The sequence below is a fragment of the Vanacampus margaritifer genome, chromosome 5 (genome assembly GCF_051991255.1).
Source record: "Vanacampus margaritifer isolate UIUO_Vmar chromosome 5, RoL_Vmar_1.0, whole genome shotgun sequence".
Classification (NCBI taxonomy): Eukaryota; Metazoa; Chordata; class Actinopteri; order Syngnathiformes; family Syngnathidae; genus Vanacampus; species Vanacampus margaritifer.
In genome coordinates this window covers 30,258,416-30,271,597 of record NC_135436.1, presented here as the reverse complement: position 1 = coordinate 30,271,597, position 13,182 = coordinate 30,258,416, and the positions used below count along the sequence as shown (strand labels likewise).

The window sequence follows — 13,182 nt, the reverse complement described above, 5'->3', positions numbered from 1 at the left end:
CACTGCGTCTTCCGGGTGGATCGTCTTAACGAATAGTTCTCGATCCCGTCAATCAATCTGCCGTAACGACATCGTGCGTGCGTGCTCGTTCCTAGCTGAGCACTTAGAGCGTTTGTAGCATTTAGCCGCTGAGCTTCCGATTCAGCCATTCATCGTTGTAGCTCCACCCATCTCACCGCATACTTTAAAAATGGCTGAGAGCCGCAAGAGGACATCCGTCTATGAAGCGAGGCCGGCTGCAGAGACTGATGAAGATGATGATGAAGATGAGCTCGCACGTCCTCGACATTTGATAGGCGATTCCCCCGGATGAGCAGGAGGGCTGGTAGGATGTTCTCCCGTATGCGCATTTTTAAAACGGACATTTGTCTGCTACTTTTCGAGAAGATCCTTGAATACACCTTTAACAACTACCGTAATGTGGGCGTAGCCTGCCATCAACATTTTACGATAATTGCGAGGATTCGCTGTGACAAAGTGGCTGCGAGGGCCCGATTTAATCTGTGCTTGTTCTCCAAAGGGCCATCTTGGGAAATAAGAATCAGCGAGCCACGACTTCCATCCTCACAGAACAATAGGACGACCCTTCATCCGTCCAAATCCACTCCGAGGGAGATCTGTAAGCGCGCTAGCTAATGGTCAGCGCTAAGTTTTAATCACTCCAAAAACTTGACTTCTTCATCCATCTTGCCGGCGTCTCGGCGGAGCTCGGACAGCCTATCAGCTCGGAGCAGGCTTGGCGGCGGGAGTGCGATGGGTTAGGACCGAAATAGAAAGCGGTCAATCACTGCGAGGGACCGAGATGCAGATAGCGCTAAAGCGGGAAGAGTTATCTCCGCCGGTCATAGCTGCGAACACGCAGGTTCCGGGGGCCTTGGGGGAGGCGGCTTGCCGCGTTTCCTCTTTGCTTTTTTTTGTTAGGCGTCGACGACGGTTACACTACAGCGGTCGGCACGCTGGCTGCTACCGGAGATACGGTCCCTTGGAGGAAGGGCGGGAAATAAATGGAGCTGTCAGCCTGACGGGGATGCGAACAACACACGCGAGCCTTCGTGTGGTGAGGCGAGATGGCCTTTTTCAACACAACAACCTGACGATCACTTTCACGTCTCTTCTGGGAGTTTTACGGATCAGTTGAAGGCGACAAATAATGGAAAAGTGATGTTTGAATGGCTCGTATTAGGAACGAGACAAGATTTCTCATTTGGCTTCTTTGACTTGTGGACCGAGATCATTCCCGTAATGTCCACTAAGAATCTCTTTGTGGCGATTTTCATAGCAAGAAATGAGTGAATGATTGCGGATGCACCTATTCATCATTCTCGTTACTCTCCCTAATCACTAGAAATAGCAATGTGACAAGATTTCCCCCAAAAACTTTTTAAAATTTGTTATCCTATGGATTATTCCAATGAATTATCAAATAATTGCGCGTTCGACTTATCCGACTTGGTTGACTCCCCCCCCAGCCCTTGAATTCAAAATACAAATGCTTGCCATAATGGACATATCAACCGGAGTACAATGCACCAAGAATTTGGAAAATTAAACCATGGGTTCCAGAGTGATAGAATTTTTTGTTGGGAAAAAAATGCCTTAATAAAATATGTCCCAAAAATATCTTTAAAACCGAGTAACAAAGTTCAACTTGATTATTTTTCAAAATATCTCGACAGTTTCATTTTGTCTGCTAATCCGGGAACCTTTTCTCCAATTGACTGACAAGTTCCAGTTAACAATCCCCACCACTAAGATCGTACGTGCTGAAATTCGACGTATCAAAATTATCGCTGACATTCCAATCGACCTCACTTGCCTCAAAAAAATTAGATGTAAATAGCGTAAATTTAACATTAATATTTGTGAGAGCAGTGAATTAGCTTATGATAACCAAGACATAAACATACTTTCTCAGATTGCATTGTAGAAAGTGCTTGTATATCAAAGTGTGGGAAAAAAAAACTTTACGTACGAGTCAACATAGAAAAAAAGACAAAAGTACGAGCACCAGCTTGCAGACTGATTCTGTTCAAGAACGACCGCAATAGTACAATTAGATGAGTGAGTTTTCTGAACCAGGCCAACAACATGTTTGGAAAGTCCCTTGCATTCAGTACATGACGCCACCCTGATGAAGACATATTTGGCTAATTGTCTGCAAACGTACCTCGAGGGGGTGATATCAAGTTGCTCCCCCCCCCCCCCTCAGGAGCCATTTGGCTTCAGCAAAAAACTTTGCTCAAAACTCATTTGGGCTGCAGAAAAAACGTCATTATTTCGAAGCCAAATCCCTCTGGAGAGGTTTAAATTGAGCGTAAAATTGAGAGTTTCACCTTCTGCTGATGCTAAGGAAGTTAGCTTTTACTTCTTTATTGCCAGAGGACTTGACAGCCGGACTTTCTAGAAAAAGTAGTGTGACGTGTCCTGGAAATAATCATTCAACTTTGACTTTATTCTACGCCCATATTAGTTGGCATCGACAAAAAAAGCTAGCCTTCTCTTTAGCACAGTGGTGCCTAAACTATGGCCCGGGGGTCATTTGTGGCCCACCATCTCATTTTAATAAGCACGTGGCTAACACTTAAAAAAAATTACATTTGCTACAAAAAAAATATTTGAGTTTTTATGCTGTAGATATTTTCAAAATATACAAATGAAATAGATCTGACAATTATATAATCTGAATGGTAGAACTGTGTAGGACGATGGATTTATTCCACGCTGCATATAAACTTAATCTCACAAATCAATTTCCGGCAGAGTAAGTTGGGTCGTGCTCAGGACTTGTTTTTGCGAGCCAGGCCGCTCCGTGGCCTTGTCAAAGCTCGTCCGAATCAAACGCGCCCATCATCTTCACATGACAGAGTGTGTGCGTGCTCCAATCGCACCTCGGGCCCGCGCCTGCCGGGTGATGGATTGGCAGTCAGGATACACAAACACCCCACACACGGTCGTAAACTACTCCCCGGAAAAAAGGGCGCGGCGGGCAAAAAAACACACACCAAAAAAAACCCACGTATTTCGACTGAGCATCCGAGAGATATGACAAACGGCGGCCTGGGGTGGTCATGAGTCAGCCGTCACATGGCGCAACAAAGCGCATCGCTCTTGGTCCTACCTTCCTCGGTGGTCCGCGCCGTCTTGGATTCGCTGTCCATGCCTTGGAACTCGTTGAAGTAAGGCCGCGCCTTGATCTCGTACACGATGCCCTTCTTGAGAGACGACAGGACCGCGCCGCGCTCCGATGGGATCTTCACCTCCTCCGTCTGCCAGTGTCCTGGCGAGGGCAGCCCTGACGTCTGCCTGTACGCGACTCTGTAGCCCTGGATGAATTGGGACTGGCGATCCACCTGAAAGTACCGCGACTCACATTAAAGGGGATCATTTAAAGTGGACGCATGCATTTTGCTGCCAAAATAAAAATAAAATAAAATAAATAATTGTGGAAATAAAAATGGATACAAAAATATAAATAATCCCAAAATCAAATACAAAACATAACTATAATGGAAATAAAAACAACCAAAGAAAAATCAACCCCTTTTTATTCGCCACACGGGCGACCATTTTGCTACTTGCCATGGACTGGAATTGACATCACAGTGCCAGGCGGGCTCCGCTTGTGAATGTCATGTGACCAAGCCCAGTAAACGGATGAACCGCGGCGGCGGTCGTTACCTGAGCCCTTTGGCACTGTGATGTCATTGTCAGTCGACAGCAAGTGACAAAATGGCTGCCGCCTAAGATGGACGGAAACCTGTTGTTGATGATTAATTCATATTCCACAAACGAAATATTAACTCATTCAGTCGCAGCCACTTTCACTGAAGCAACCCCCTTTGCTCCCGGCTGTTTTACTGGATTTTGACTGATTTTGTAAGGCCCACAGAATATTGTATTCTATTGCTATAAAAACATATTTTCTTTCATCAGGAAAAAAAAAGTACATTTCTATCTGTTTCCATTTTGCAGCAATTAGCATTAGAATATAGCTAAGTTTCATCATTATTCACAAATCTGTTAAAAACAGTGGGGTAAAGAGCTTGTCGTAACAGGCCATGGTTGATCTCTTATACTCTGCGGCCACCTGCTGGCCGTTTTTATAATAGCTTCCATTGCTTTAACCGTCCTCTTCAGGTCAGAAGCTACATCAAAGCCGTCTGTATGCTCTAGCATACAAAACATCAAAATCAGTTTTTAGGACACTGGTATTAATTTAAAATAGAACGTATTTATACGTTTTTGGGAGCATGCAATCATTTTTAACTCGATTTACCGTTTAAGACACCAAGGAAATTGCGGCTAAGAAACAATATGCCCTTTGAAGGTGGACACCGTTTTTTTGGCCATGTACTTCCTCAGATTGCTTTCACGACACTTTAGAGGCCGTTGCTAATTTAATGGGTCCTTTTATCACCAGCTACATCTACGCTTAGCTTAATGAACGCTCTGACATTAACGCGCGTCGCCCATCTTACGACTTACCACCTCTTAGATATTCTAGAACGCCACCTTGAAGGACGCATGCGTGTATTTTCTAAATACCAACCGGCTGCTACCAACTGGGAATGTCACAGCGCTGATAATAGCAAATGGCTGCCATTAAATAAAGACATGAAGCCCCCATAACCAAAAGAACTCCCCTCGCTCAATGCGCCAGGGCAGTGACCACATCATTCATCGTAATGGCTTGTTAACAGTACAAGCAAAAGCGCAGCTTTCCAAACGACATATTAAACAGATGCTTTTTTTTCCCTTTCTTCCTCTCGCCAGAGTAAATCAGTGAAATGGCATCGGCTGACTTATTAATGGAATGATTTGGGAATATAAAAGATCTCGGAGCGGAGGTTCTCGCTGTTTACGGAAGGCTGATTGATGAGGGGAGTCGCGTTTTGCGTTGATTGGACGTTGTCGCCGTTAAAAAATAAGAAAGAAAAAAAAAAAAGCCATCGTCTTAAATTAGCTCTGCAAGTCCCGAGGTGAGACTTATTACTCGGGTAAATAAACATGTCAGCAGGAAAACTGCTAATGTGCCGCGCGTCGGAAATGGCAACCCCCCCCCCTTCCTCACACACGCATCAATGATAGATGCACGTGTGTGCGGACCTGAGTGATTTATACAAATAATAAAAAAAGGAAAAAAAGGGGGGAAAAAATCGCGTTAGACGAGTTTGTAGCCGCTCGGTAATTTGTCACATGCGGCAGAATGCGCTGATGCTGTGAAATGTAAACGTTTGCACACACGCTGAAGAAAGGAAGATAAATGCGTCATTTCATAACAGGAAAAATACTGTTTGCTAAACATTTTATTACCATAAACATTCATTTCTGTCGGACTGAGAATGTGTCTGGCCTCATCAAAACAAGATGGATCAACAACCAGATGTTTCTATATATTTCTATTTGCTTCTGCTGTAGCGTAACGACATCATTTACTCTCTAGTTGATGTGCATTTACTTAAAGGAGCAAACCACAGACATTTGACTCAAAGTTGAGGGAAACAAAACAAACAATTACGCTAACTCAGAGGCTAATCTTGTGGACTTGAACAATGTTACACTACAACTAGACTAAGTGCAATTTCTGCAGAAATTGCGTGGGAATGCTAACAGCTGAATGCGTATGAAGGAAATTGAAAGATAAATTATGTGAACGTTACAAAGGACTACTTGTACTTGAATGATCAATGAATACAAATAAAACTTTTTGGGGATTACGAGAAGGAAAAAAAGGAACCATCTGCTAAGAAAGACCACAAAATGTCTCATCCCGAACAAATCCCATGAGAATTTATTTACTAAAATGAATGCGTTGGAAACAGCTGACAAGTGACATTTTTGGATTATAAGAAAAAATCATTATTTTGACCTGCATTAACTAGCATAATTACATTTGTTTTTCAAAACAAGTATGGAAAACATTCTCCATGTACACTGGATCACGTTTCATAACTTTTGCTACTACTATTAAACCTGAATTAAAGTTTGGGCTTTCGTCGACAATATTGACTTGACGTGATATGTGACAAGTATACTCAGAAGACTGCTGACCTCCGCCAAGGCTGGCCTTTCGCAGTGACTTCAAAAGGGTGAAAATGAATTCCTGTGTGTGTACCTTCATGCCGATGACAAGCAAAATTGTGCCGGCATTTTGTGCCGGCAACTCACCGTCCACGTGACCTGGATGGCGGTGGGACTCAAGACCACGGGGTTGTGCAGGCGAACGATGACCTCGCCGAGCTCCTTCTGCACGTGTCGGTGGTCCACGCCCTGAGCCGGCGGGCTGATGTCTGCGGGCCGAGAGAGACGGACAATACGAGTTGAAACGATTTGCTGCGATGCATCGATGCTCAAAGCCGACGAATCGCTAAGCACATTTTCGTCTTCCAATCGGCCAATTTACAAAAGACTTTCGACCATCTGCTACCCTACTATGCTGAAAAAATATCAATGATGTCATCGATTGATTGACTTGGACTCCACATTCATTATGTTGTAGTCGACGACAAGAAATCTTAAGTGGTTCAACCGAGCTAATCGGTAAACCACTAGCTATCAATTACACCAAAAAGTACCACAGGCAGCATTTCGGCACCTTCCCTGTCATGGTGAATCCCGCAATAGTGCAACGAGCGGCTAACAACAACAAGCGGTGTCCGTAGTTTTATAATCAGGCAACTTCATCTGTTTAAAGGGATACTCGACTCCATTTTCAGCAGCAAAAAGTTCATATTTTGTCCAGAATGAATTTGGTAACTTTATTATTTTTCATGTACAATTAATACCTTTAAAAACAAATGTTTCCACTTGCTGTTGACTGAAGATGACATCACCTTTGCTGAGTGAGTAGTTAGCGACCAATCATGGCACAGTTTGCTGACCAAAACCAGAAAACACGTGAGCCATGATTGGACTTCCTCAGCACAGGTGATGTCATCTTCAGTTGACAGCAAGTGTAAAAAAAAAAAGTTTGAACGTTGTACAAGAAAAATAATGACATTATCAAATTCATTTTGAACAAAATTCTATTATGAACTTTTTACTGCTGAAAATGGCTCAATGAGTCAAGTATCCTTTTAAAATTAATAAAAAATTAATTAATAAAAGTGAATGAGAATAAGACTACGCAATGCATGTTTAATCATTAACTAAAAAAACAAAAACAACTGTCAATACAAAAATAAAATAAAAGAAACACATTTTTGTGAGTACAGATTTAGCAAAATAAATTTTCAGTAATATTTATTTATCTATTTTTAAACATTTAGGATTTTTGGGAGGGATTTTCTAACTACAAAATGGGACAATTTGACCTGTAACATAATCCTCAAACCAGACAAAAATATGAAGAAAATACAGAACCTGCGCCGGCACCGGCAAGTTCAACGGACTCGATGACATTTTCAAGTTTGACTATTAATCGTCGCTCTTTTAATTTACAGGCAACAGAAAAAACATCAGTGCAGAAGATTATTCTTCAAGAGTCACAAATCATATTCGAAGCAATCCTGCAGGACGGGCGCAACACGGTTGAAAAATAAAAATGGCCAGTGTCAATAAACATGTCTATACATCACTCGGAAGCCTCGACCTGCACGAGGATGAAATCCAAATGGACTCATCTTTTTATGAAGCGCACGCACTCGTCTTGACGGTATTTAGCTGAAAGGCTGATTATCATATCAATGTAATCAGGAGACTGAGGCCCGACCGCCGCTGTAATAAAATCTCCAACGAGCCGGCAGGCAGTCGTTTCTGCCCGTTATGTTCATTAACATAGCGGCGACGGCGCTAACTCAGTTTGGCCGTCCAAGAGTAGACATGCTTGCTTTCCATAATTGCTTAAGTGTGGGCCGTAATGAAGCCAGGCTGAGATGGAGGAGTTTGACCTCGGGAAAACTTCTGCCGTATTTCACTGCAAAGAGGATGATGATCAGTGTCGCTCTTTTGTAGGGCGGGGCGGGGCTGGGCGGGGCTGGGCGGGGCTGGGCGGGGCTGGGCGGGGCTGGAGCTTTCATTGACCTTCCCTCTTAAAGGGACAGTCTATCGACGTACCTTGTGTTCTGACAGGCTCCGACATGGGACTCGGGTCGCTCACGCCCTGGCCGTTGACCGCTCGGACCATGAACAGATAGATGGTGTTGGGCCGAAGACCCTTGACGGTGAACTGGGTGGTCTTCACGTGATCGGCGACCGTTTGCCAGCTGTTGCTCACCGACTGGCTGCGAGGGGAAACAACAAGTGACATCATGTTTTCCTCATACTCAAAACCAAACGTTTGCTGCCACCGACGAATATATTCGTCAAGTATATTTTTCAATGGGTCGCTATGGAAGAGGGTCTTGCCCAGCTGTGCGATGATTTGGTGCCCGCTAGGCAAAAGTATAGATTGTGATGATGCGAAACAATGATTTATAGAAATCTATTTGCAGGTATCTGGACTGGACTGACTTTGCTTTGCTCTGATGTGCAGAATGTAAACAAATTACAAGCAAGCTAAGAAGCTAACGCTATTCCCATGTTTATTTTTATAGACAATGATAGAGGGTACCCTGGGCCTGTTTTTTCTTCCTTTTCGCCACTTTCCTGATGCAGCATCAGTAGACTTTGACCATTTCATTGTAAACGTTTTTGATGTATGGACAACACATGCCATCTATCAATATATCATCTATAGCGCTAATGCCCCTTCCCCCTAAATTTCACTGTAAACAGCAACAGCGGGTCAGGTTCAGGGTGCCGGGTCATGATCTCATAGTCATTCATTTGGACAAAAAATCATTAAAAAAATAAATAAAAATGATATAAAATATATTTGCTGTATAACATATTTTATTTTAGAAAACATGAGCGGGAAACTATTCCAAAGCAATCCAGTTAGCCTAAAAATCATCATTATCATTGCGATATAACTTCATAAAATGCAAACATCTCTTTGGCGCATTTTCGAAATGAATACGTGTATGTTTTCTCCCACGTCGCTTGCACGTAACGCGCATCGGGACACAAACCTGAAGGCCTCGATGACAAAGTAGCTGACGGGCGAGGCGCCGACCAGCCCGGCCTGCCAGGACAGAGAGACGCTGTTCTTGGTGACGTCGGTGACTTGCGGCTTGGACGGCGGGCCTGCGAGCTCGTCGTCGTCGTGCTTCTTGGTGAGCGCTACGACGCCACCTTCTGCGGACCACAGAGACCTCTAAGGCTACTTTGGGGATATTCGGATTAGGGTTAGCGCTTGGGCTGCGCTTGGGCTCATAAGGAGTAATAGTTTTGGAGTTAGGGGTCGAGAATTTTTCCCAAAACATGTGTAAACAAACTACTCTTCTGAACTCAAGTTAGGTTTAGGGCTGAGCTTGATGTTAGCGAATCTCAAATTCAACCATTCAAATCTGCAGCTAGCGAGTGCAACATGCACAAAAACATGGAGACAGACAGGAAGTGCATTCACGGTGAAAGATAAGAAAAAAGAAGTCAATTCGACTTTTAACGTAACATTACTCCAATGGCTATAACGTTCCAACAGTGATGTTAATCTGACCGCTAACTAATGCTGGCTAATTTATTAGCTTGTAGCATGGAGCCATAGTAGCCACTGTTGATCTACTGTAATTGTGTGTCAAGTTGTTTTTTCATCAAAATGATGAGAGAAAATTTGATGTGAAATAGTTGTGTATCCGATATATCTGACTAAATCTAGACGAATGCAATTATATTTTCTTGGACTCAAAAACTAAAATGCTAGATTTATAGTTGACTACAAATTCAAAATGGGATGAGGTTGACTAACTATGATAAAATCTAACGAGCGTGATTAAAACAGGACCACATTTGAAAATGGCGGATGCAATTATTACTAGCATGTATTGTAAATGCAACCTGGCAAATTGAAAATCCACACGGCCATAAAGTACCTTTGACTTCAAGGAAAGCGCTCCATGACGTCTCCCCGCTGGAGCTGGTGGCCACGCACGTGTAGATTCCCGAGTCGGACAGCTTTAACACAAGAACAGAAAAGCTTCTCAAATCATGTTCCGTGTCCACGACTTCATGCAACGCAAATGTGAAGCACTTTCGAGAAACACCAACAAAATCGCTGGCATCCTAGTGCCGTAAAAGTCGCCGCCAGCGCTTTTACGGGCTAACTTGGCCGAGCCGGTGCTGACGCTAATTTCCTAATGAATTTCATTTCCTACTCAGCAGCCTTCCTTCACTTCAGCGCCATCCCGCCGACCACAACAAAGCTAATTCGTTTAGGGCGGGCCACAAGAAACCCCCGGACCGACGACAGCTGGCTCGTCCGTCCGTCCGTCCGTCCCCTTTCACAACTTTGCTTTGCTCGTGCGCGTTCTTTCCATTTATTCATTAACATGTCAGCGATCGTCAGCTCTGTCAAGCGTAATAGAAATTCCACCGAGGCCTCAGAGTGGGGAAAGGAAGATGCGAGCGCTTTAAATGTAATCTACTTTCAATGTGTGTGCGTGTGTACATGAGTGCGTGTGTGTGTGTGCGTGTTTCTGTGTATCCTCCAGCTGGAGGCCATCCCAGCCCGTGGTGCCGAGTCCTGTTAGAGCTGTCGGGCCACTCAGTAATACCATCAAACTATTAAGGGCAAAAATCAATGCAGCCTATTCATCTCTTTAAGATCTCTTCCTGTCAATCATCTTGATGGATTTGCGTGTGTGTGTGTGTGTGTGTTTGTAAATAGTAATAGCATGTAGCTGTTATGTAACATTAGGCACACCTTCAGTTTTTTGAATTTCTTTATAATTTTTTTTCTCTAAGAATTATACTAAAAAGTCATTTTATATTACTAAATTATTGTATTTTTTTTTTTACTTTTTGAATTGTTTTTATTTAATATTTATATTACAATGTCAATTCTCTTTTAGAAATTGCTATTGTCTGTAGCTATTAAAAAAGACCTACCGATAAAAAAAACAAATACATTAATTAGCACATTTATTATTAGATTTCTCGCTAAAATTCTGCTTGAATAATTTATATTTTATTTATATTTTTTAAATAATTTTAATAAATTGACATGTTTTCCTATTAGCGCCATTTTTGATTATTTACCACTAGTTTTTATTAGTTTGATCAATTTTGTGATTATTTTTGCAGTAAGAAATAACAAATTAAAAAACAATTATGTTGATTATTATCGATAATATTATTGATTGTTATTTCTATTATTTCTATTATATATGATTGTTTAATTATTATTTTTTTGAATTATTAAATTATCCATCAATCCATTTTCTTAGCCGCTTGTCCTCACAAGGGTCGCTGCAGCCTATCCCAGCTGGCTTCGGGCAGTAGGCGGAGTCACCTCAACTGGTTGCCAGCCAATCACGGGGCACACAGACACAAACAACCATCCACACTCACAATCACACTTATTTGGAGTGTTCAATTAACCTGTCTTTGGAATGTGGGAGGAAAGCGGAGCACCCGGAGAAAACCCACGCAAGCACGGGGAGAACATGCAAATTCCACCCAGGGAGACCGAAGCCCGGACTTGATCCCACGTCTTCTGCACTGGGAGGCGGACGTGCTAACCAGTCTTAAATGATCTATTGCTTGATGAAATTAACATTTTGTGATAATTAAAAAAAATATTTTATTGTTTAACTAGGGAAAACTAATGAAAAAATAAACAAAAAAAATCTGTGGTAATTTTTTATAATCTAAATGCACTAAATAATATGACAAATAATGAAATTCTCTCAATCAACCAACCAATCAATCTCCTTACCTTCATGTTGGTGATCTGCAGGCTGCCGAGTTCCTGCAGGGACATGCGCGGGTCTTTCCCCAGCAGACTGACGCCATCTTTGAGCCAGCTGACGGAGGGGATGGGCTCGCCCGCCGCCTGGCACTTGAGCAGGGCCACGCTGTCCACGCCCAAGGTCTGGTTGGAGGGTCCCTGGCGGATGATGGGCGGAGGTCTGTCCGACAGAACTGCCACGAAACAAAGCACAACATGAAGAGACTCCAGAATGCCAACGGTGGGACCTGTATTTTTCATTGGGATGTAATTCCGTTGTTTTTAGGGCCCTCTTGATCGTCCAGTTCCTGAAAGAAGCGCCTTTCACTACAAGCAGACTGCACAGGTAATGAATCATTGTGGTGGATTGAAGAAAGGGACAAAAAAAGAGTAGGGGGGGGGGGACTGGGGGTATTCCTTCCACGAAAGAGTGGCGGTGTCAGAGGGTGAACTCGGGGGTTAACGGCGGCGCAGTGCAGCTGAATAATGTCGAGCGCCCCCCTGGCAAACCGCAGAAGCCACATTAATTAGACGCTATGGATTAATGACAGCAGACCCGCAGGGGGTAATTAGCCAGTCGACGACCTCTGTAACCTTTCAACACGTTATCGCACCCTTCGCTTTTTATACCATGGTAAAAGGTTTCCCAGTTATGGGAATTCTTCCAAATCCACTTTCGCTTTTAAGCCTGCCGCACACCCAGCCAAGACACACGTGCATTTCAAACCAACTTTCCACATTGAAATGAATACAAATGCCAACAATCCGTTCCAGTGAACCCAAAATTGCACTTGTAACATGCTTTTAAATAAAAATAAATAAATAAAGTTTACATATTATTGAACTGCACTGTAAAAAACAACCTGTAATATAACTGAATTTTACTTTTTATTTTATAATTTTTCCCCTGTATTTTGAAAATATTTAATTTACAAAAATAAACTCTGATTTTACATGTCAAATAACATGAAATCACTGTAACTGTAAAAACACAATATTTCTGTTATTTTACGAAATAAACTCCATTAGAAATACATATATTGATTGTTAAAATACATAGATGGTAGCATTCATTGTATTAACATTTACTTTGAAAGGACATCGAATGAGATATAACATAAAGTACTGTAAAATAGTTAAATAGTAAATAATTTGTTTAATTGGGTGCTTTAATTCAACGGGCATTGTGCAGTTTCATGTGGTGTGTCCGCGTTGGCCACCAGGGGGGAGACTTGCAATATTTTACATTGCAATTTACATTTAAAAAAATGACCAAGAGATGGTTCGTAACTGGAAAAACTTTTAAATTGTAGTACTTGTTAACCAAACACCACTGAATTTAGAATTTCAATTGTAGTTGTGGCTAAAAAGCGAAGCGTGGGGAGTCTAGTTTCAAAAGCGCATGAATAGATCTA

At 42.4% G+C, this 13,182-nt stretch overlaps 1 protein-coding gene across 15 annotated transcripts in view; it reads right to left on the bottom strand.

Moving 5' to 3' along the window:
• robo2 (roundabout, axon guidance receptor, homolog 2 (Drosophila)) overlaps positions 1-13,182 on the bottom strand; it is a 342,596-nt gene that overhangs the window by 42,042 nt on the left and 287,372 nt on the right. For all 15 annotated transcript variants that reach the window (XM_077565197.1, XM_077565205.1, XM_077565200.1 and 12 more), the window contains 6 exons: positions 11,756-11,961; positions 9,912-9,993; positions 9,012-9,177; positions 8,056-8,222; positions 6,169-6,290; positions 3,119-3,350 (listed from right to left, as the gene is read on the bottom strand). In XM_077565197.1, coding sequence (XP_077421323.1) covers positions 3,119-3,350; positions 6,169-6,290; positions 8,056-8,222; positions 9,012-9,177; positions 9,912-9,993; positions 11,756-11,961 — 975 coding nt within the window. The remainder of the gene's footprint in view (positions 1-3,118; positions 3,351-6,168; positions 6,291-8,055; positions 8,223-9,011; positions 9,178-9,911; positions 9,994-11,755; positions 11,962-13,182) is intronic.